At 42.5% G+C, this 22558-nt stretch overlaps 3 protein-coding genes across 4 annotated transcripts in view; all 3 read right to left on the bottom strand.

Moving 5' to 3' along the window:
• The window catches only part of Dpy (fibrillin-like protein dumpy), an 82644-nt gene that overhangs the window by 31825 nt on the left and 28261 nt on the right, over window positions 1-22558 (bottom strand). The window contains exons 9-42 of one of the 2 annotated variants that reach the window (XM_077412319.1): window positions 22379-22498; window positions 21906-22039; window positions 21205-21442; window positions 19973-20095; window positions 19723-19857; window positions 19271-19504; window positions 18639-19154; window positions 18358-18543; window positions 17991-18242; window positions 17452-17883; window positions 16823-17116; window positions 16414-16662; window positions 14095-15852; window positions 13408-13596; window positions 12697-13078; window positions 12153-12568; window positions 11874-12024; window positions 11532-11784; window positions 11088-11352; window positions 10786-10982; window positions 10392-10658; window positions 10060-10315; window positions 9692-9886; window positions 9392-9574; window positions 8661-9305; window positions 8306-8507; window positions 8056-8231; window positions 7695-7963; window positions 7190-7592; window positions 6856-7095; window positions 6464-6601; window positions 1014-1157; window positions 852-929; window positions 280-462 (exon numbers count right to left, since the gene is read on the bottom strand). In XM_077412319.1, the coding sequence (XP_077268445.1) occupies window positions 280-462; window positions 852-929; window positions 1014-1157; window positions 6464-6601; window positions 6856-7095; window positions 7190-7592; window positions 7695-7963; window positions 8056-8231; window positions 8306-8507; window positions 8661-9305; window positions 9392-9574; window positions 9692-9886; window positions 10060-10315; window positions 10392-10658; window positions 10786-10982; window positions 11088-11352; window positions 11532-11784; window positions 11874-12024; window positions 12153-12568; window positions 12697-13078; window positions 13408-13596; window positions 14095-15852; window positions 16414-16662; window positions 16823-17116; window positions 17452-17883; window positions 17991-18242; window positions 18358-18543; window positions 18639-19154; window positions 19271-19504; window positions 19723-19857; window positions 19973-20095; window positions 21205-21442; window positions 21906-22039; window positions 22379-22498 (9903 nt within the window). Of the gene's footprint in view, window positions 1-279; window positions 463-851; window positions 930-1013; window positions 1158-6463; window positions 6602-6855; window positions 7096-7189; window positions 7593-7694; window positions 7964-8055; window positions 8232-8305; window positions 9306-9391; window positions 9575-9691; window positions 9887-10059; window positions 10316-10391; window positions 10659-10785; window positions 10983-11087; window positions 11353-11531; window positions 11785-11873; window positions 12025-12152; window positions 12569-12696; window positions 13079-13407; window positions 13597-14094; window positions 15853-16413; window positions 16663-16822; window positions 17117-17451; window positions 17884-17990; window positions 18243-18357; window positions 18544-18638; window positions 19155-19270; window positions 19505-19722; window positions 19858-19972; window positions 20096-21204; window positions 21443-21905; window positions 22040-22378; window positions 22499-22558 lie in introns of both variants that reach the window. The other variant, XM_077412320.1, reaches the window with a different exon arrangement.
• On the bottom strand, window positions 1971-4232 carry LOC143900642 (uncharacterized). Its single transcript, XM_077412242.1, has one exon. The coding sequence runs from the start codon at window positions 4230-4232 to the stop codon at window positions 1971-1973; it is 2262 nt and encodes a 753-aa protein (XP_077268368.1).
• LOC143900640 (uncharacterized) lies at window positions 4420-6360 on the bottom strand. Its single transcript, XM_077412241.1, has 3 exons — window positions 6320-6360; window positions 4796-5781; window positions 4420-4529 (listed from the first exon to the last, which is right to left on the bottom strand). Exons 1-3 carry the CDS (start codon window positions 6358-6360, stop codon window positions 4420-4422), a joined length of 1137 nt encoding a protein of 378 aa, XP_077268367.1.

Genomic DNA, 22558 nt, shown 5'->3' with positions numbered 1-22558 from the left:
CTCTTTAAGGTTATGCAAAATACATAAGTGACTGATTAACCTATCACGTTAATTTTTGGGTTAAAAGTTTAAAAATTAACTTTTTACCCGACTTTAACCCGACATAACCTGTCAAACCGTTAAACTTTAACTTATTTGAATACCCCTAATAATTTGCATTAAATTTTCGTATCAAGTGTTCTAAATAATTGAAAAAATATTATCGATTTATATCGTGTAATTTTATTGCCGGCTATTTCAAGTAGCAATATTGATTTCATATCTCATTGTGAAACTTACGTAAATCGCAATAGGAGAATCCATTTCCGTGATAGCCTTCTTCACAACTGCAGTTCGCTCCGTGGTTCGTATTAATACAAATAGCGTGTTCCGCACAAGGATTTCGAACTAGGCACGGTTCCTGGCAAGCGTGCCCAATGCACGCTTCTGTCAGAGGGCAATCCCTGTCGCTAGTGCAACCCGCTGGAGAAAGAGTGGGAAAGCCCATGTAACCCCAGGAAGTGTGTGCACAAGTATAAGAATTGAGATAAAGGGAGTTTTTTTTGCATAGCAATGTGATTCTCTTGATCTTTATGTGCGAAAAAGTATGCGAATCATGAATCGAGAGAAAAACGTATTCAGAAGAATATGACGAATATCTCAAGGAGATCATTCTTCATGATCATGCACGACAGTTATAACGAGAATGAACATTTTGTGCTTTGTGAAGAAGGTCTTACATATAATTTGCGAAATATGTACGCGAGATATATGTACAGTACATACATATTTACAAATTTATCGACGGCTATAAAAGAAGACTGGAAATAAAATCAAATGAAACCAAGCACACTGCTGGCGGTAATACGAACCTTTGATGCAAGTGTTTGTCGATGAGTCGCACAGCATACCAGGTGGGCAGTAAGGACATTCCGCCTCATTAGTCTCCACTGAAAGAATCGTATAAAATAATAAGTATTTCTTTATTGCGGATATGCAAAATGCTACTCAATCTAATCTAATTACAAACGTACCTTTGACGCAGACCGGCCTATGATATTGAACATGGCAAGCTTCGACGAAGTCGCACGGATTACCCAAAGCACAAGGATTCACGCACTGGTGATTTACGCATGCCAATTGGATGGGACAGTCGTTGTGCGTTGTACATTTCACGTCTAACGAAACAAATGTACATTAGATGCAGGAATTAATAAACGACGAAAACGTCATGAAATGTTAATGTACATGTCCCAACAAAAAATCTATTTGACCTCAGTTTTAACTGCCATCTTGATATGTTCTATCAAAAACGGCAGCTATGAAACAATGCACATTTACTTAGATTTATCACATGGGTGTTGTCAGTGCAATACATAAACATGAATACACAAAGACAATGTACTTTTTCCTTTAAGGCATATAGTGATATTTGTGTTACATGTGTCAAGTAAATATAGCGGCTAAAAAAAACATTGACGCGTCTACTTTGAGCAAAATTATCTTTCATAGACGGTCTAATTTTTTCACAACTTATATAATAATTCTAATTTTATTTTATATTTGTGAACGATAATATAACATTACTGTATATAAATAAATAAATTCGTGTGAAAGATAATTTTCTCTGAATGCAGACGACTGAAATTGCAGTTCACATTATACATATGTTAGATACAAAAATGCTGTAAAAGAGAAAATCGTGCACAAGCGTTAATGTACGTCATGCGTAGAGCGCTAATGCAGCAGTCCTTTGTCTGCATTTGGGAAAGCAGTGTCTGACTGCCTGTTGACAATTTTCGATTCGGTCATCACATGGGACAGATAGGTGTTCGATTTATATAGACCGCCCTTATGGTATCGATCGCATTCTCGTTCATGAATTTACACCGATGAGAGCCATTTCGTGAAATGACTGATTCGGCAAGCAGTGTCTACAAATCTCCAGAATTGGTTGCTTCCAATTTTTATCTGGATACGATAATATGGTCTCACTGGAGAAAGTTTGTAGAGAACATCGGTGACAGTAAACATAAAATGACACCACAATTATGGAACTCCCAACGAGAGAAATCTTTACCTGGGAGTACGCTACAATTAGACGTACTCTGCTCGGTACTTGAGTCCAAGCACACAGGCCGATGATTCGCAACGTCGCATAAGACATTCTCTGGACATGGATTGTCAGTTTTACATGGATTCCGACAAAGACCATCGATGCAAGTTTCACATTCTGTACAATCTGTATGTAAGGTACAAAACATTTCTGTTTTATTCTGAGTGATTTCAGGCGTCGTATAATATTCTGTGGTCAAATATTGCTCTGTGGATTTTTTGGATGTAGCAAGTTGCTCTGTGGTAGAATATTCCTCTGTGAAGTATTCAGTTGTACTATATTGTGTCGCTTGCGTAGATGTAATAAACTGTTCAGATGGATATTCAAATGTGCTGTATTGTTCTGTAGTAGAGATCTGTTTTGTTGTAGATTGTTCAAATGTGGTGGGTTGTTCGGTCTTGAATTCTGTAGTGGAATATTCTTCCGTAGTAGAGATCCGTTCTGTAGACTCTTGTTTCGAGGTGGTATATTGTTCTGTAGGTTGCTGTGATGTTCTAAACTGTTCTGTGGTAGAATATTCTTCTGTAGAATATTCAGGCGTGCTATATTGCTTCGTAGTGGAGATCTGTTCGGTAGATTGTGCAAACGTAGCATATTGTTCCGTTTGTTCTGACGTCTTAAGGTGTTCTGTGGTGGAATGTTCCTCTGTAGTATGTTCCGGTGAGCTATAATGTTCTGTACTAGAAATTTCTCCTGTAAATTTTTCAGTTGTAGTGTACTGTTTCAAAGTAGTATATTGTTCTGTCGAGTATTCCTCCGTGGTAAATTGAGATGTAATGTGCTCGGTAATAGAAGATTGTTCTGTTGCAGAAATATCAGTGCCTTTGTGAGAACTGTCGACATCAATCATATTTGTCGTAAATATAGGAGACTCAGATGTAATGATGGAAAATGGAGTAGTATCTTTCATATATGGCTCAGTTGTATCAACTGAACCAGTTTTGGCAGTGCTCCATTCTTGTGTAATTTCTTTGGCAGTATCACGTTCAATATTTATTGTAGATGTTTCGGTATGTTCCAAGATATCTAGAGATGACATCGTATGATCTGTTTGCGTAAAAAATGTCGTAGTAGTCATTGCGTTAGTGGTACTTTCCATATGTGTTTCAGTGATTTCCTTTAACGGTTTTACTGTTAATTCTGTGATAGAATATTGTGTAGTAGTAGTAGTAAAAGGTGTAGTTGTTGCTACTGTGAAAGTTTCTTCATCACTTACATTAGGAACTTCTGTGGTAGGAACTGCAGTTATATTTTCAGGAACTTCAATAAGGCTACTTGCTTCCGTTGTCTTAGAAATCGTTGTTGTTTCAGTACTTTGATCAGAAACAGTGATATCAGTAATCTCAGTATAACTGAATGTAACTGGAGAAGTGGCGGTAACATTTTGAAGGACAGTTATTCCAGTTATTTCGGTTGTAGTGTCAAATTTACTCTTTGTTGTCCCAATTGTAGAAGAAGGCATACTTTCTGTAACAGTCTCTTCTGTACTATACATAGTTGAAATAGTGGTTTGTTCGATTTCGGAAGTAACAGTACTTGCTGTTGTTGTATATTCTGTTGAAGTAGATTCAACTTTAAAATCAGTACTGTCAGACGTTGGAGTGGTAAAAGGACTAGATGTTATATTCTCTAAAGTATCAACGTTTGTCGTTGAAATTAAAGTACTATTTAAAATATTAATTTCGGTTGTACTTAATATCGAAGATACGGTTGTCGTACGTTCCGGAGACTCGGTAGCAATTTCCGTCGGTACAATAGTCGTATTTGATTCATTTGTCGTTTCAGTAGTAATATTTTCCAATAAATTTCCGGTAACGTCAGTTAAAGCAACCGTGCTTTCCTCCGTGTATATAACGGTTAACATCTCCGTAGTAGAAATGGGTAGTGTGAATGCTGATGTTTGTAACGTAGTGTGGACTGTTTCAAAAGTGTGATCTAAATCTATAGAATGCAACGTTGCACCACCAGATGAACAACGTTTGTCGTTAGGATCGCAACCACAAATAGGCCTGTGTGCTTCAACCCGACATTGAACTGCCAGTTGACACTCGTTGATGCAGGGATCAACGCAAGAGCTTTCGACGCATGCTTCTGCGTCGCTGCAATCATCATCGGACTCGCAAACTGGCTTGGGCATTGGATGAAGAACTGCTGCGGATACAATATAACGTAAACGTAATATCTGATAAAGTGGCAAAACTGCTAATTAGGGAGCGACTCTGATTAGACTAGGCTACAGATAAGTTTATAGTTTATTTCAATTACTACAAATTAAGAGTTAGCATGCTCGCATATAATAGATAAGCTGATTGTAAGAAACATTATTAGGTCTTTACAGAGACAGATGTAACGGAAGAATCCTTCAGTAGTGAGGAGCTCGACAGAATAGAGTGGAAGTTTAGGGCGTGGGAAATTTGTATCTGTAACTTGGAATCTGAAATATGCGTCCAGACAACAGAACAAAGAAATCTGTACATCTAACTATAACTTTACGAAATCGATTTTATAAATTAAAAAAAAAAGAATTAAAATCAAGTTGGCGAAGAGTAATCAAGTTTTGCGCATATTCTGCTGTCTGTACGATCGGAAACCTGAAAAGTAGCAATTGTATGTCTCGTGTAAGGCCAGGCAATGTAAAGATGTGATAACGGCTATGAGAAATGACAAGACTCAGATAGTGTTCTGAGAAATTGTGTTTACCTTTCATGCATCCGTATTTAGTATCTGGCACAAAGCCGGGGGGACAGAACTTGCAGATAGGTTTGTGCTCCTCCACGTAACAGGGGGCATCAGCCGGACAGGTGGAGTTTCTGCATGGGTCCACGCAGCGATAGTTGCGGCACGCCAAGTCTGGAGAGCAGCCACTGTCTCGCAGGCAAATGGAGAGGGAGGGATTGCAGTTTTTGGTGCAAATGCACACGGGACGGTGGTCCAGGACATCGCAGGTTTTATCAGCCGGACACGGTCTTTTGCTTCGCACGTTACAGGGATTTTGACATTTCCCATTGACGCACGCGGCGTTCGAGGGACAATCGAAGTCTCTCGAGCAGGTAAGTGTGTCAGGGGCGCAGGTCAATTCCCCGATTTCGTTGACTACGAAGCCGTATTTGCAAACGCACATAGGTTTGTGATTCCGCACCTGACACCTCTTGTTGACCTCGCAGGTATACCGAGGACTCAAACACGGGTCGCGGCACTCGCCTGTCTGCGAGTGGCAGGAGAGACTCTCCGGACAGTCGTAATCGGAGGAACAACCGATGCTCGGCGTAGGTTTGGGATTGAGCGTGTCGCATTTGGAATCTGGATGGCAGGCCGTGTGGGGCATGCCGATGTAGCACTGCGGGCACGAGCAACGCGGCTTGTGCAGAACCACTCTGCACAGAGCATTGATCCCACAGGCACCGCGTAGCGCGCACGGGTCCAGACATTGTAGATTTATGCAGGCTTTTTCATTGGGGCACTCTAAGTCGCTGGTGCATTCGCGCTCTATTGTCACGATAGTGGTGTTCAAGTCGGTGTAGAGTCGGTGGGTCGTGGGTGGTGGGACAGGAAAAAAAAAGAAAAAAGCATTTATATAAGAACTGTGAAAAGAAACTTTCTCACACAAATAACATAAACCACATGCTTTGTATTTATGATGAAAGTAGGGTAGGCTCTGTGAAGAGGTATAGAGTAACGACTTTACACTTTTTCAAAACATCAGACATCTTCTCAGAGAAATTACAACGGCAAGCAGCGATATTTACAACACAAGCCCCCACAGATTTCAGAATAGGAGGAAATAACAACCCGTGAATATCAGCAAATATCAAGCATGGGTATATGAGAATGTCCCTTTCGCAGTTCCCAATCTGTATTAATCCTAAAATAGAGTTATATATGGTGTCGACTGTAAATGTGTACCTCCTTGTATTCAAGTGGCACTATAAGGCAAATGAGTGTCTTTTTGTTTATTCAATTATATCCTCAAGACAGATTGGATACTGAAATAAACATTCTACATATGAAGTTATGTGTGAGATATGTGTGAGAAACGTGTGTTCTCTCATCTCAAAATTATGTACAGTATGTCCTATATTGTATAATATGTACAGGTAATGTTGTATTCTTTACTTATGGGTAAAATATGTATATATATATCCTATGTCGTGGCGACATACTGCTCCAATCACATCTGTCTCTCGATGTTAACGTTTTCACTCGATTAATACGTCTATGTATTACTCAAGTCCTACTAAACGATACATGGTTATTCTACGGACCATGTTCCTGTGATTGTCAGTATTACTCGCTAGTCACAAATGCTGTACATATAATTAATCAACCGGTTAAACTCGGTTAAAAAGTTAGTAGGCTGTATTTTCCTACCTGTTGTGCACTCGATATCTGGCGAGCCGCTTGTACCTGGTGGACACCGACAGACAAATATAGCTCCATCCCTAATGCACTCGGCATTCTTTCCGCATCCATTTGTTCGACAGTCTCCTAAATCTCTATCTGAACTACCTGTATCAACAAATCATTAATGACAATACCAACCAAAGGAATAAATAACGAATATTTGTTGTCTCGCCACGATATTAAGATCGATATTTTTAAGATATCGAGTAGTCATATTTTGTTATATACTTTTTATTTATTTATTTATTCGTTTTAATAATGATATTGTAGAAAAATTTCTCCAATTTACTTTGTAGGCAGCTAGTATTGTTATTTTTTCTATTAACGTAAGCTTTAAATCCAGTAAAAGTAAGACGTACATGCGTGCATTGGATCGCCCGATGGATTATTCGGTGGGCAATAACACTGCGGCTGATTCTTGTAAATTCGACAGGCTGCATTGATGCCGCAACGAGTGTCCTTGCAAAGATCACCATCGCAGAGACACACCTGATGCGGATCACCGTGACATCCCGGATCGCACGTGCATTCGAAACCATTCAGAGTTTCTCGGCATTTAGCGTTAACGCCGCAAGGTCTTCGCAGACATTCGTCACCGCCTGAGAATGATTAAGGAATGCAAAGAACGCGCGTGTTAAAAAATTATTCTTTTGTTCACAAGTATAATTTCTGTAACAAATATAATGGACTTGCCTTTCTTGCAGTTGATCTTCGGATTGCCAAAATGTCCCGGCGGGCAAGAGCACTGTGCTTTCCTGTTGATCACGCGGCACTGTGCATTGAAGCCACAGACGCCGTGCTGCAAACATGGATTTGTGCAAACCCCGTATTCGCTGCAATGTTTGTTCAACTCGCAATCGTCGTCATGATGGCACTCCAGCTGGTAGCACTCTTGACTCGGCTCACCCTGGTAGCCCTCTGGACATAAGCACACCGCACGATGACTCGAGACGCGGCAGAGTGCATTTATTCCGCAAGGCGATCCATGGGCGGAACATGGATTCTCGCACTGACCATTTGTGCACGACAATGATGACGGGCAGTCAGAGTGGGTGCGACAGCCGACGAGGCACAAACCTCCATCACATACGTAGCCCTGAATTTAGTAAAACGTGAAAATTTTAAGATTAAAAACTTCACGATGTCAGCATTAGTTAAAAAAAAATGTCTCAAATTTCTCGAATTTATCAAATTTCACCTTTGGACATGCGTTGTTGATATCGCACTTGATGCGACACTTGCCACTATGACAGACCTCGCCGCAAGAACAATCGTTCTGATGGTGGCAGCTAGTGGTACAGAAACCAATTTCGTCGCACTCGCACGAGCCGTCGCAGGGAATCATGGTCTTGGCGCAACTGATCAATGCGTTACCATAATAATTTGCGGGACAACTACATTGAGCCACGTGATTGACTACGCGACAGCCAGCGCATTCTCCGCACGCCTTGCCACCGTCGCATGGACCTGAAAATCACAATGCAGTTACATTACTTTGCTCGACCGAGATAGGCATATTTGAAATCTAACGTATGCAATATCTCATACGTGAAACTTACTTCTGCATTGATTGTTGATACAAGATTCGTCGCCCGGACACGTGTTATCACTGCGGCACCCAATATCACACATGCGATTGCGGCATATTTGATTCGCGACGCAATGGTCATCGCTGTTGCATATCGTTTTACAAATGCCGCCGTCGCACCGTTCGTCGTTCAAGCAATTCGCATCGCTGAAAAGATATAATTATTTCGCATCGAAACACAATGATAATTTTATGCAGTTAGTTTAGTCACGTATTCTCACCTTTTGCACGTGGAATAGCACGATCTGCCGTAACACGTTTGTCCCGGTAAACATTCGAGTTCAGATGAGCAGGGGAGGAATGTCTGCTTGCATCCAATACGAGCATCTCCCACCAAAGGTGATGGACACGTGCATATTTTTTGGTGATTGACGGTTGTACACTTGGCGTTTACACCGCAGGCACCGGTCAACGAGCACGGATCTGCAAGCAAAGAATAATTGAAAATATAATAATAAAGATTAATAATAGGAAACATTATATTTACCAAGAAAAATAAGATGCAGACAAGCAAAAGTAAATTCAACATGACAGAATTACTAACAATAAAGATATAAAAATACCGATGGAACCCACCTAAACACTGGTTATTTATACACGCGTAACTATCCTGGCATTCAATGTCCGCCCGGCAACCGGAAACGCACACCAGCCCCTCGCAAATCTCACCACTTCTGCAATCCTCGTCCCGTCTGCAAAGTGACTTGCAAATGCCGGAGCTGTCGCATCTCTCGTTGCTCAAACAATTCGCGTTGGACGAGCAGACAGGTGTGCAAACGCCAGCGATGCAAACCGTGCCCACGGCGCAGTCCCGATTGGCCTGACAGACCGAACCCGGCGTTCTCAGACACGCGACCTTGGCGGTCGGATTTGGTATAAAACCGGTAGAGCACGAACACGTGGCACGCTGATTGAAGACAGTGCACTTGGCGTTCGGTCCGCACGGCGTAGCTTCGCACGGGTTCACGCACTTGTTCCCTAAGCAAGCCTCATTCGCGTTGCAATCCTCGTCGGCACGACAGCCGAACGAGCACATGTTGTTCAAACAAATATGACCCAGGAAGCAGTCGTTGTCCAGCCGGCAAGTCAGCAAGCAATTGCCACGAATGCACTTCTCATTCAATGCGCAATCGTCGTCGACGGTGCAAATCGGCAAGCAAACGTTCTCACGACAGGTGTTGCCTCCTATGCAGTCCCCGCTTCCGAGACAAGACACTGGCACTGCAAATAATGAGCATTTTACAGAATTTGCAATAAGATATTAATCAGAAGATGTTCAAATGTTGTGAAATTATTCGTATACTTACGTCTAACACATTCTACTTCGGAGTTGCCGGTGAAGCCTGGTGGACAGCTACACTGTTTAATGTGACTTCTGACTTTGCATTCGGCGTTTATGCCGCAAGCTCCTCTTACATCGCATGGATCTAAGCATTGCCCGTTCAAGCAAACGTCGGACAAGTTACATTCCTCCTCCGATTGACAAGATGCTGAAATAATATTACTTACATTATTCAATATAACAATAGAAGAATTGCTTTTCACATAGATACTCTGATTGAAGCCATACGGAAACGTTGATTAAAATTCAATAATTATTTACTCACGTCGACAAATGCCTTCGTAACAATAAGTATTGACCGAACAGTCGGCTTGTGACGAGCAGACCACTGGTCTCGGACGACATCCCACACTCAGATTATTAGGATCGCCTTCGTAATCGGCACGACACTGGCAGCTCGCGGCATGATTGCTCGCGACACAGTCTGCATTTGGACCACACCGGATACGTGCGCAAGTATCTGAAATAAAAAGATTAAATATAGTAAATATGTAATAAAAAAATATACACTTTTTTAAATCACACACACACATGGGCAAACATATATATATATATTAGATATAGTATATTTAAAAAATAATAAAATTTAATAAAATTTAAGAAGCAAAAACTTGGCAAGCTTAACACACGTACCGAAACATTTTGGTACGTTGTTGATGTCGACACATTTGGCAGTTAGCGGACAATCCGCATCCTGCAGGCATTCTACTGGCAGTTGACAACCGCTATTATAAGGATCTCCGACCGTGCCGGGTTGACAATGACACTTGAAATGCCCTCGTGTGTTTTCGCACAATGCGCCCGGTGCGCAGGGTGCGTTCGCGCAGTAATCTATCAGCTTGCAAGCACGAGTGGGTTCTCCCGTGTATCCGGGTTGGCAGGTGCAAACCTACGCCATAAAACACATTATCGTAAAGATCGCTGCCAAAAAAAAAACTTTTAGTACAAAGCAACGAAATTATTACTTGGACATGGTTCTCCGTTGTGCAAATGGCGTTCACGCCACAAGGATTGTGCGCGAGACAAGCGATTCTACATCTGTGATAATCGCAGATCTTTTCCTGTGTACAGTCATCGTTGACCTCACATTCGATAGGTTGACAGCCAATCTTGTCATCTTTAGCGTTTCCGAAGAAGCCATGGTTACAAGAACACGTCGCAGCGTGATTATCAGCTTTGCATTCGGCGTTACGGCCGCAGAGTATCACGTCGCAAGCTCTGCGACACTCCGCCTTGAGAGAGATTGACACAGAGATATGAAAAAAAGAAAACGTTATATATTGTCGCTCTGATACAATCGATAAAAAGATATCGTTATTTACAATTTAAAATTTGGTACCTAATAAAACATAAAATTACCTGTCCAATATTATTCTTAATGCATTTTTCGTCGTACGAGCAGTCGTTGTCCGACGTACAACGTAATTCTTGAACACATATGTTATTATGGCAGTATTGATATTCCGGACAGCTAGAATTACTTCTGCAGGTGGGTTGACAAAGACCATTGATACAGAGTTGGTCGCCGATGCAATCTCTTGTACTTCCACAGAGTGCTGCAAGTTGTAATAATTACATTGTATATAAAAATTGTAGATTTATAAATTATATTATTTACAAATTAATTTTTCTACTTTTGTAATTATCCGATATTAACTTACCTGTGCATATTCCTCCGTTGCACACTGAACCGGTCGCACATTGTGAATCGCTCTTGCAATATTGAAGCGGAGTGCACCCAAGATTCGGATCACCTGTGCCACCAGGTTGACAGGTGCATACCGCGCTGTGATTGAGCGACGAACAGTCAGCACCATGTCCGCAAACGTTCGAAAGAGAGCAAGGATCGACGCACTTGTGATCGAAGCACGCATCTGATGGACTGCAGTCGCTGTGATAATTGCACTCCAGATGAATACATTCCGTCTAGAACAAATAGAAAAAATAAATAAGAATCAAACAAAATAAAATAAAAAATCAATTAGCTATAGAAATACTCCAAAAAGATCAAAATATCGTTATCAATTATAATGGATTATAGTGAGCAAATTATTATAATAATGTCAAACACTTTAGAGAATTTAAGACTCAAATTTAATACTCACTGCCGCATTTCCCGTAGTTTGTCCGGGACACCTACAGATCGGAACGTGATCACGTGCGAGACATTCTGCATTTCTACCGCAAATTCCCGGTGCGTCACACGGATTGTTACATCTGTTGTCGATGCAGGCGGCTGAATTTGGACAATCTGAATCTGTGAAGCAATCACCGGGTTGCTTGCAACCAGTTTTGAATGGATCTCCTACTAAACCATGTGGGCAAACACAGGCGAACGATCCTTCCGCGTTTTGACATCTACACAATTTTTAAATGTTTTATTTTAAAAAAAAACTTATGAATTGTAAGCTTATACATAATCAGCTGTAATTATAAATTTCACTCACATAGCTGAGGGATGGCAAGGATTTTGCAAACATTCATTAACATCAGCACAGATATCGCCGACGAGGACGAAGCCAGGATAACATTTACATACGCTGACATGATCGACGGCTGCGCAATTACCATATCCGCAGTTTACTTGATTGCAAGGACCTGATAAAACAAGTAAAAACAGATTTAAAAGATCGTATAATCGTTTTTTTCCCGAAGATTAGTTTCTTTTTACTAAAACATTAAAGTATCAAACGCAAACACGATATCAATGTAAGCGTATAACTTACTGCTGCATTTGTTGGTCTCCCGGTTGCAATATTTATCCGTTGGGCAGTCGCTGTTAGAAAGACACTCTACTTTGAAGCACCCTGAGGCATCGCCGATGTAACCAGGTTGGCATTGGCAACCAGCTGCGTGATCCAGAACAGTGCAAATAGTATTTAAGCCGCAGTCAATTAAAGAGCACGGATCCGAACAGTTGTGTTGAACGCAGGCCTGCGTATCAAAACAGTCCCTGTGCGTGGTGCACTGATGCGGCAGCACGCAACCTGATCCTAGAGGGTCGCCCGCGGTACCTGAAGGACACGTGCAACGGTAAGATCCATGGAGATTAATGCACTCAGCACTCGGATGACACGGTTGATCTTCGCACTCGTTGATATCCAGGCAATGTTCAGGACCGGCAATAAATCCGTGGCTACATCTGAAAAAATAAATTAAATGTCACAAATCTCTCGAGATAAGTTATGTCATGGACTATAGACATTCAAAAAATAGAGACACAATATACGAATAATTCGATAAAGTAAGTCTGGATTAAAAAGGCAATACCTGCACTTGCTGTTAACGCACACTTCGTCGCGTTTGCAGCCAACATCCGAAGTGCAGCCTGCCTCGCACCCGCCATCAATACACAATTCGCCGGGCAGACAATTGCTATCGCCGTAACATATCTTCACGCAAATACCGTTCTTGCAACGCTCGCCCTGCGCGCAATTGTTCTGTTCCGAGCACTGACATTGGCATAATCCCGAGACGCACAGATGCTGGCTGGGACAATCTTGCGAAATTTGACACACGTTTGGCACTCGGACACAGCCTTGCTCCGGGGTAGGATTACCGTGAAAACCGAGAGGACACGTGCACGCGACCGCATGATTCGAGCAACTGCAGATCGCGTTTGGTCCACACACGTCTTTTCTACCGCAAGGATCTAAAAACACGAATTTATTCCTTCACTCACAAGAACTATGGCGTTGCATACATTATATGCTATCTTGTAATATTTCCAAAAAATTTTTCATGATTCTTATCTGTTTTGATTGAGAACAATTACAATTAGAATTGTAAGAATTACAACGTAAACTATCAGATGTCTTGAAACTTAAAATTGCGTTTTTTCTCGATACTCCGGATGGACATTGATCGTTTTTCCCCGGTACCCTTCATATATTAATGCTTAATTTGCATACACGTATACAAAGGATTTATTTCGTATAAGTGAGAGTCAAAGTTATATATAACGTGACTCGTGACATATACCTTGACACTTGTTGTTGATACACGATTCAGTAGTCGGACAGTTTTTATTACTGCGGCAGCCGAGGATGCAGCCTCCACTGACACACGCCTGATCCACTAGGCATTGAGAATGCCCAATGCATGATACCATACACTTGTTATTAATACATTTCTCTCCATCCGAGCAATCAGCGACTGAACGACACACAGCTGAAACAGCAGAGATCATCCGTTTCACAATTTGAAGTTTTTCAATGTAATAAAATATTCGAAATTCGATGCTACCATACATTAATTGTGATAATCCTGGCAAAAAATTTTTCTAAGAGTTTCTCATATTTTAGATTTATGGAAAATTCTATTTAAAAAATATGTCAAATTTTTTTTTCTCAGATACTTTTAGAAATAATTGAATAAGGATTTTCGAAATAGTTCAATATTATACAAATGTATGTATGAAGATTTCTGATAAATTGCGCCGTTTTTCATATTTATTCAGATTTCTACAAAGATGTGTGTTGATGGGAAAAATCTGAAATATTTCACTATTTTGTCTGAGTTTTTCTGAAAAATGTTCCAAATCCTATTTAGAAAATCTGAGAAAAAACTTTATAAATTCAGTCTTAAAAATTTCATAGAAATTCTGATTGATAATGTAAAAAATGCTGAGACATTTTTCCATCGGGGAAAAAACATCAGATATGTTACCTCTGCATTGTCCATCGAGACAGACGCTGCCCACGCAGTCGGCGTCCACCGCGCAGTAATTAGTACCGCGTACACAGCCGTATTCCGGACCTCTCGAGGACGGCACGAATTTCTGGATACACCTGCAGCTCGGTTGACCGTTGACGATTTCACAGAGCGCATTGGGACCACAGGCGTTCTCGCACGGATTGACGCAGCGGTGCTCGTGGCAAACGGAATGCACCGGACAATCCTTGGGACCGGAGCAATGTCCCTCCGGCTGGCAGCCGTTCACGTAAGGATCACCCACGTGATTCGGCGGGCACTTGCATACTGGATTATTCGTTGGACCGACGACGCAGAGCGCTGTAGGATGGCAGGAGTCCGGATGGCATGCCTCCACGGCGACGCACTCGACGTCGGGCACCGGGTTCGGGCGGAGCCCAGGCGGGCACTGACAGATCGCCTTGTGATCGTCCGCGATGCAAACCGCATTCACACCGCACGCGTTCTCGTCGCAGGCGTCGTAGCAGGTGTGCGTGAGTCGGTTGCAGAGCTGGGCCGGCGGACAATCGATGTTGTAGACGCAGGGCACCGCACGGCATCCGGACGTCGCGTCGTTCGGATCGCCGGCGTATTGCCCGGGCGGACACTCGCAATTCGCCACATGATTATTGACGACGCAGAGCGCGTTGGGACCGCACGTGACGAAGTCGCAGACCAATTGACAAGCGAGCGGACCGTCCGGGGTACCGCGACACGTCTGATCCTCCGCGCACTCGCTGTCGGTGGAGCAACGGTTCTCCCGCGGACTGTGGCAGCCTCGACGATCATTCGGATTGCCGGTGTAACCCGGTAGACACTCGCAACTGCCGTGGTGGTTCTCCGTCACGCAGCGGGAATTCGCGGTACAGGTGAAACCGTCGCAAAGCGACATGCACTTCAACACGCCGAGCGCGTCCGGTCTGCAGCCCTCGCTCGAGTGGCAGTCGTCGTCGCTTATGCAGTCGGGCACTGACGGTTTCTCGCAGGACGACAGTACCGGATTCCATTCGTAGCCGTCCTGACATTTGCAAGTGGCGTGACCAGGTACGACGTCGGGCTCGCACTTCTGATAGGCGCCGCACACCACCTTGCTGCAGGGATTCACGCAGTCGCGCACCCCGCCGTCCAGGACGATGCAGAAGGAACCCGGCGGACAATCCGAGTCGTGTGCACATCCGGGTATCACGGACTTGGATGGCTGGCAACCCTCGACCAGATTGCTCGGATTGCCCTGATAACCGTCAATGCACAAACATGAGGACACATGATTCTGCGTGACGCACAGCGCGTTAGGTCCGCATTGCAGTTTGCTGCACGCGTCCACGCACTTGCGGACGCCTTTGCCGATCTGGAAACAAATCTCCTGCGGCTCGCAATCGAGGTCGTTCGAGCAATGATGGTGCAAGTGGCAACCTTTGTGCAGGTCGTTGGGATTGCCGCTGTAACCGGGCGGACATATACACACTCCGTTCTGACAGACGGATCTAGGGCCACATTTTATGTCGCTGCACTGATTTATGCACTTGTGATTGACGCAGGTGTAATCGAAGGGGCATGGTACAGTGTTGCTGCAAACGCAGGTCGAAGGATCGGCGCATGGTCCCACTTGCACTTGCTGACATCCGACAAACGGATTGCCGAAGAAGCCGTCCTTGCAACGACAGTCGTAGCTCCCGAGGGTATTGATACACACCGCGTTGCTGCCGCATGCATTTCCGTTGCACTCATTGATGTCTAATAAAGAAATAGAAACATACATTCGCATATAATTTTATATTGATCACAATTTATACTTGCCGCAAACAATGTTAATATGTTATACAAAAAAATCGATTGTTTTTTATATATTTTAATCTGATATATTTAAATATATCACGTTCTATATTTTAGTGACAGAAAACTGCTAACTTTATTTGTAGGAATCAAGCAAAAATAATTGTTAAATATTTTCTAACACTAGTCGTAATTTTATGCGGCTGTTTTGTTTTGAGAAATTGCGTCTATTTTTCGACATTCCACCGTCGCTAGGTGCTCTCCTTCGTCTCGAATCTCGAGCATCGTGAATAGAAAAATGCACGTGACAAAGAGCCGGTCGATAACAGCTGATGACGACAATAACAGCTGATCGACCGCTGACGCGTTTGTCATCAGCTGATCGCCCGAGAGTTCGAGACAAGAGCCCCTATTCTCGAAAAATATCGCATACATTGTCATGTCGCAAACCATTATTAAAGAAAAAGAATTTAATGCAAATTAAATGAGAGCATGAAAGAGCTGAAATTAATAGAAACTAACCGAAACATTGAATGTATGGATTGCCAGCGAAGCCAGATGGACAGAGACACTCGACGGCGTTCGGACCCGCGTTGCAATGCGCATCTTTTCCGCACACCGCAGTAGAACAATCGGACTTTTCTTGAACGCCGCAGCCATGATAAGGATTCCCGCTGGTACCCGGATTACAGACACATTTCGATTCTTGAAGACCGTACTCGCAGTGCGCATTTCTCCCGCAGAATGGATCGCAGTGTGGTGGTTGAACGGCTACGGAGAAAAATTTATTTAATACGGGAGGATATATTACTTAACTATTAAATATTGTTTTTTTTTCATGCAGAGGACCATTTACGAAATAGAATAAATCATTAACTCCTTTTTTTACACATTATATGTACATATACCGCGTTATATTTATAATACTTACGTGGCATACAGAGCAGATCAGGGTTGCCGACAAAGTAAGAGTTGCATACGCATTTATTCGTTAAAGGATCGCACATGGCTCCAATGCCGCAAATCACTCCTTCGCAACGCCGTTTGCAACGTCCGCTGATGCATACGCTGGGGTCGGCGCATGGAATTTCAGGAGAACAAACATCCGGAACGCACTGTCCACCAGGGAAAGGATTGCCCATGAAACCTTCGATGCACTTACAAGTCGGCCCGTCGTAGCTAACGATACATTGAGCTCCGGTGCCGCAAACAAAACCATCGCATTCTGAAATCGAAACAAAGTTTTATTTCGCATATACATTTAAAAAAATCGTAGCGAGGATTTGTACGATAAATTGATGACGTACCGACTAAAAGTATTATATAAAAACTGAAATTGCACTTGTATTATAAATATATATAACTATCAATTTTCTTTCAAATTTGAATAGATCATTTATTCTGTATAATACGCAATAATTTTTCTTTTGAGAAATTTTCAAATATATTTAAAATAAAAATTTATTTTATATCATTTTTTATATAGTCTAATTAAAAAATGATGTTCAATATGAAATTATCTAGACTTATAATTAGATTATTTATAAAATTTGCACTCACGTGAGACACATTCGTTATTCTTGCCTTCCGTGAATCCGATCACGCATCTGCACCATGCCGCATGTTTATCGGGCTCGCAGTATGCGTTAGGACCGCAGGGTACGTTGTCGCAGGGGTTGACGCAACTTCCTTGGACGCATGCTAAGTAATTCTCGCAATCGTCGTTTGACGAGCACTCACTCTTGCCGGTCGCGACTCCAGTACAGCCAAGACCGTAAGGATCACCAATCATACCTTTGGGACACTCGCACGTGTGATCTCCCTTCGTGTTAATGCAATATGCGCCGTGTCCGCAAGGATTATTCGCACATTCGTTCACGTCGATACACCCATGCTGTGGATCACCCTCGAAGCCAGCCTCGCACATGCATCGCGGCGGATCGCTCGGTGTGCACTTCGCATTGATACCGCACGGGAAACGATCACAAGGATCTGCAATTATAAAATTTAATGATAATCAAGTGAAGAAAACATTATGGGATTGTATAATACGAGCTGCGACGGTAAGGTACGAGTAAATTTAAAATTCGTAGACTTACTCTTGCAAAGATTTCCTTCTAAAGGATCCGTGTAGAATGGCGGTGGGCATACACACTCTCCAGGCTGCACGCACTTCTCGTTGGCCTTACATTCGTTGTCGTTGGTACATCTCTTCTGCGCCGGGGAGCAGAGCCCGTTGTACGGATCGCCGCCGTATCCGTGCGGGCACACGCACTGATGAGAACCTGGTAGGTTGATGCACTCGGCACCGTAACCGCAGACTTGGTGACCCACAATGCACTCATTTATATCTGCATACGAATTAATAATTGTCAATTAATCAGTTATGTCTGATTTTCTTTGTAATTATCGTTAAATAAATTTGCAACAAAAATAAAATTTCTCTTGAAATAATCTTTGTCATACCTTCGCAGGAGCCATCAGACTTGGTCGTGTATCCTTTAGGACAGGCGCAATAACTGACACCACCGGCAATCGTTATGCACTCGGCACCACTAGGGCACTTTTCGCCCTTCGAGCATCCGGCCAGCATGCATTTACCATTGACAATCTTGTATGGCGGTTGACATTGACATTCTATGCTGTTGCATTCTGTAATTTTTCCAGTAAAAATGTTTAATGACTGACGCATGTTTTTGATGATAGTAATAATTAAAATATTAAAAATTATAAATCAAGAGTCTTACCTTCGCAAAGCGAGAAGGGGTTTCCATTAAAGCCTGGCGGACACTGGCACTCGTAGCTGCCAGGGAGATTCTTACAAATTGCGTTGACACCGCAGGCGGGCTTTTCTCTGAGCTCCATGCACTCGTTAATGTCCCTGCATTTACCGGTTTCATAGTCGCGCGTGTAACCGCGTTGACAGATGCACACGCTGCTGCCTACGAATTCATCCTTAACGCACTGTTCTCCAGCGGGGCAGGGCGCACTAGGACCGCACACATGAGGCGTTTTAGATTCCTGGCAACCGCCGCTGTAAGGATCGCCCCTCATGCCGTTCGGACACTGACACGAAAAGGAACCAGGCTCGTTGTTGCAAATTGCGCCCGGAGGACACGGGTTTATCGCGCACTCGTCGATGTCTCGGCAACCGTCCTTTACACCAGGCTTTCCGCTGTAGCCGTTGCTACAAAGGCACGTCGCTACGTCGTTCAAGAGCATGCAGTGCGCATTCGGTCCGCAAGACAGGTCTTCACACGGATCTGATGAAACAAATTGTGCATTAAAGATATTTTATTCACAAAGATAAATCTTTAATATTTGATATAAAATCTTCTAATCTCATTTATTCTGAAGCAGAATATATCATATCACATACGTCTGCAATCATTTCCGACATTGGGCTCGGGACACAAGCATCTCTTTTGTGGATCACAAATAGCGTTTCCTGGGCAATCGTCGTCAACTTCGCATCTGACTATGCCAACACACTTAATGTAAGGATCGGGATCCGGTATGGTTTCTTCCGGACAAGTGCAGGCGTAAGAGCCTTCAGTATTGGTACATGTTGCTCCATGCCCGCAAACGTCGGATTTGGTACATTCGTCAATATCTGCATTTATTTTAAAAAATATAAGTAAGTACAAAAGTAATATAAGTACGAAAACAAATTAAGTACAAGAAAGTACAAAAGTAAAAAAGTATTACTAAATTAATAATTTATATAAATAAATATATTCGTAAATATATTAATAATTTATGTCAATAATACAAACAAATAAATTTTTGCAAAATGTCATTAATTAATAATTCATCTTGCGCAAATTTTACCTATACATTGTTTGAAAGCATTTCCTGAGTATCCGAGTTTACATTGGCAACTAAAACCACCAGGTGTATTCGTACAAATGGCATTTCTGCCACATCTTCCGGAAGGTCCATTTATCGCATCGCATTCGTTTATATCTAAGTAAAGAAAATCGCATTAAAAAATTCACTCGCATAAGTGAAAACCTTCTGTACACGTTAAAGAATAATTATCGAATATTTCGATTCGTTAAAAAAATATCTGTTTGCTTACCGACACATCCAGCCGCTATATCGTTCGGATTGAAGGTCCAGCCATCTTCGCAAATGCAATAAGCTTCGTGACCGTCGGCCTTGCAGAAGGCATGTTCGCCGCAAGTTACCTCATCGCATGGTGCTGCAAAATAATAAAAATGATGACAACCTATAACTTTTTATTCCATAAGAATTATTCTTTTCTCTTCGCCGCAAGTTAATACTTCATCGCATGGTGCTGCAAAATAATAAAAATGATGACAAACTATAACTTTTTATTCCATAAAAATTATTATTTTCTCTTTATGTTGGAAATTAAGCAGAAATAATTGTTAAATATTTCTAGCGCTCTAATAGTTATAAGCGGCTGTTTTGTTTCGAAGAATCACGTCTATTTTCGGTCGCTTTTTCTGACTTTTCACCGCTCAGCCGTTGACAAGTGCTCTCCTTTATATCAAGTATCGCTAGTAGAAAAACGCACGAAACAAAGGAAGAACCAGTCGACAATATCAACTGATCAACCGCTGACGCGTTTGTCATCAGCAGAACGTGAGACAAGGGGCGCCCGGAAGGAATGCTGATGTGATTCTCAGGCGTTCCCAGCTCGCGCCGGAGATGGACATCCGGAGGGGTTTAGTAAGAATCCGACATATCTCCCAGCCCTTCCCCGAGAACCGAGAAAACCTATGCAATGTTTCTCCTCCGTTAAAAAAAAACTCTTCAAATCAAAATAGCTGAGTTTCTGTTCGCCTGTTAGCTGATCGCCTCATTGCAATGGCTTAATTACTTATTACAAGGGGCATAAAATCTGGAATTTTTTCGAAAACCGAGGAAATAAAACCCCGAGCCTTCGCGCCTCCGTTTTTGCAATGTGCGACTCGATTATAGATCCTCGCTTAACTCGATCGGAGATATCAGCAAATACATTTTCGCGTTCGAACCGTGTTTCCGGAACTCGCAATGAATATAACCATGCTGGGTCGAAATCTGTAAATACTGTACATATTTTATTTTTGACTTTAAATTAAAAACCTATAGAGTTACTCGAGACTGTGTTGATTTCCTTTCTTATTTTCTGCAAAACCTTGCGACGCCCTCGTTCTCGTGCTCGCAAACACTTTACAATCTTTCTCCCCTATCTCTACAACTCCAACAATTTTCTTATATCTTTTTTCCGCGATATATATGTATATGTAATGTATATGATATCATTGAAAAAGAGAAATATATAATTATACTATATAAGATTACCTTTACACGGTATATGGGGTGGAGTGCCAACAAATCCAGACTCGCACTCGCAATGATAGCTTCCTCTAGTGTTCGTGCAGATCGACGCTAGCCCACAAGGATTAGTAAGGCATTCGTCCAGATCCGCGCATTCAGCACCGACAGCCTTGAAGCCATCCTTGCAGAAGCACTGTCCCTCGATGCACTCGGCATTGTTGACGCAATCAAAATTCGATTTGCAGAGAGTCGTCACGTCCGTCTGAAAACGATGCGATAGAATGACACTTTATCACTTCGCATCCATAATTCGCTTGTCGCGTTCGGAGACATTGTACTTGGAAACGAAAACCGGTCTCGTCCGTCTGTATTATATATACGGTTATCTTTTAGACGTGCGAATAAAAAGCGTGCTTTCATAATAAATGGAGCTATGAGTCAGCTTTGTGACTTTACAAAATAAGCAGACGAAAATAGTTTAGAAAAGAGGTAAACTATGTAAAACCGGTTCGCGTTTATCTTGTTTTGTGCGCGATGCCACATTCGTTTCGTTTACTTTCTTTTATTCGTCGCCTTCGTAGAAAGAAACTCTGCGGACCGATCAAAGGAGCGAGTCTCCTTTTGAAATATTTGTCTCGGGGCATCTCTCGCGTGAAAGATCTTGTCCACATACGTATGTATGAGGTGACTCGAGACGGAACGCAACGGGGTTATTGAATTATTACCTGATCGCATGCGACTGCCGAGCCGGGGCTAGCACTGTACCCTGGCGGACAGAGGCAGTTGTAACCAGGCTCCTCGTTCTTGCAGATCGCATTTTTACCGCAAGGATTCTCCAAAACCGTGCACTCGTTGATGTCTAAGAAAGAAAAAACAATGCCGCTATAACAGAAAAGTCCTACGAGGACAAAAATTCAAAAAAGCAGAACCTTTTGAGTATCACAGGCTAAGAGAAATTGACACTCGACCAAGAAAATACAGTTGTAACTTTTGTGCAAAAAATATCCAATTTCTAATCCAATCATAAACGAACGTTTAGAGAGGAAATTACGACAAATATAAATATATATAAAAGTCATATTAGTATGGAATAGTGCATTCCGATGTCCTGCGCTTTCAGAACCGCGACTCATTGAGATCACGCTGGTTAAGAGATCCCCGCGAACAGAATACGTCGCAGGAGAAAAGATAAGCTAACCGCTGCACTCCTTGAAAGGGTCGCCGGTGTAATCCGCCTTGCAGCTGCAGACGAAGCTGCCGATCGTGTCGATGCACTCGGCGTTCTCACCGCAGGGATTGCGCTCGCATTCGTTCACGTCTGTTAATCAATATTGTTAATCACAGGATGAGTATTATGGCATGCGGTGTGACAAATAGC

The sequence above is a fragment of the Temnothorax americanus genome, unplaced genomic scaffold, assembly GCF_048541705.1.
Source record: "Temnothorax americanus isolate GAGA-0224 unplaced genomic scaffold, ASM4854170v1 Scaffold3, whole genome shotgun sequence".
Taxonomy (NCBI): domain Eukaryota; kingdom Metazoa; phylum Arthropoda; class Insecta; order Hymenoptera; family Formicidae; genus Temnothorax; species Temnothorax americanus.
This window is presented reverse-complemented; position numbering and strand designations above follow the sequence as displayed.

Bases quoted from the DNA above. Each gene is read 5' to 3' on its own strand.
- LOC143900640 (XM_077412241.1), bottom strand. From the start codon at position 6,360: ATGGTCCGTAGAATAACCATGTATCGTTTAGTAGGACTTGA. The intron at 5,782-6,319 runs GTAATACATAGA...GTTTTGAAAAAG, and splicing joins TATCGTTTAGTAGGACTTGA to TGTAAAGTCGTTACTCTATA. The intron at 4,530-4,795 runs GTAAACACAATT...CGCATATTTCAG, and splicing joins TAAATACGGATGCATGAAAG to ATTCCAAGTTACAGATACAA.
- LOC143900642 (XM_077412242.1), bottom strand. From the start codon at position 4,232: ATGCCCAAGCCAGTTTGCGAGTCCGATGATGATTGCAGCGACGCAGAA.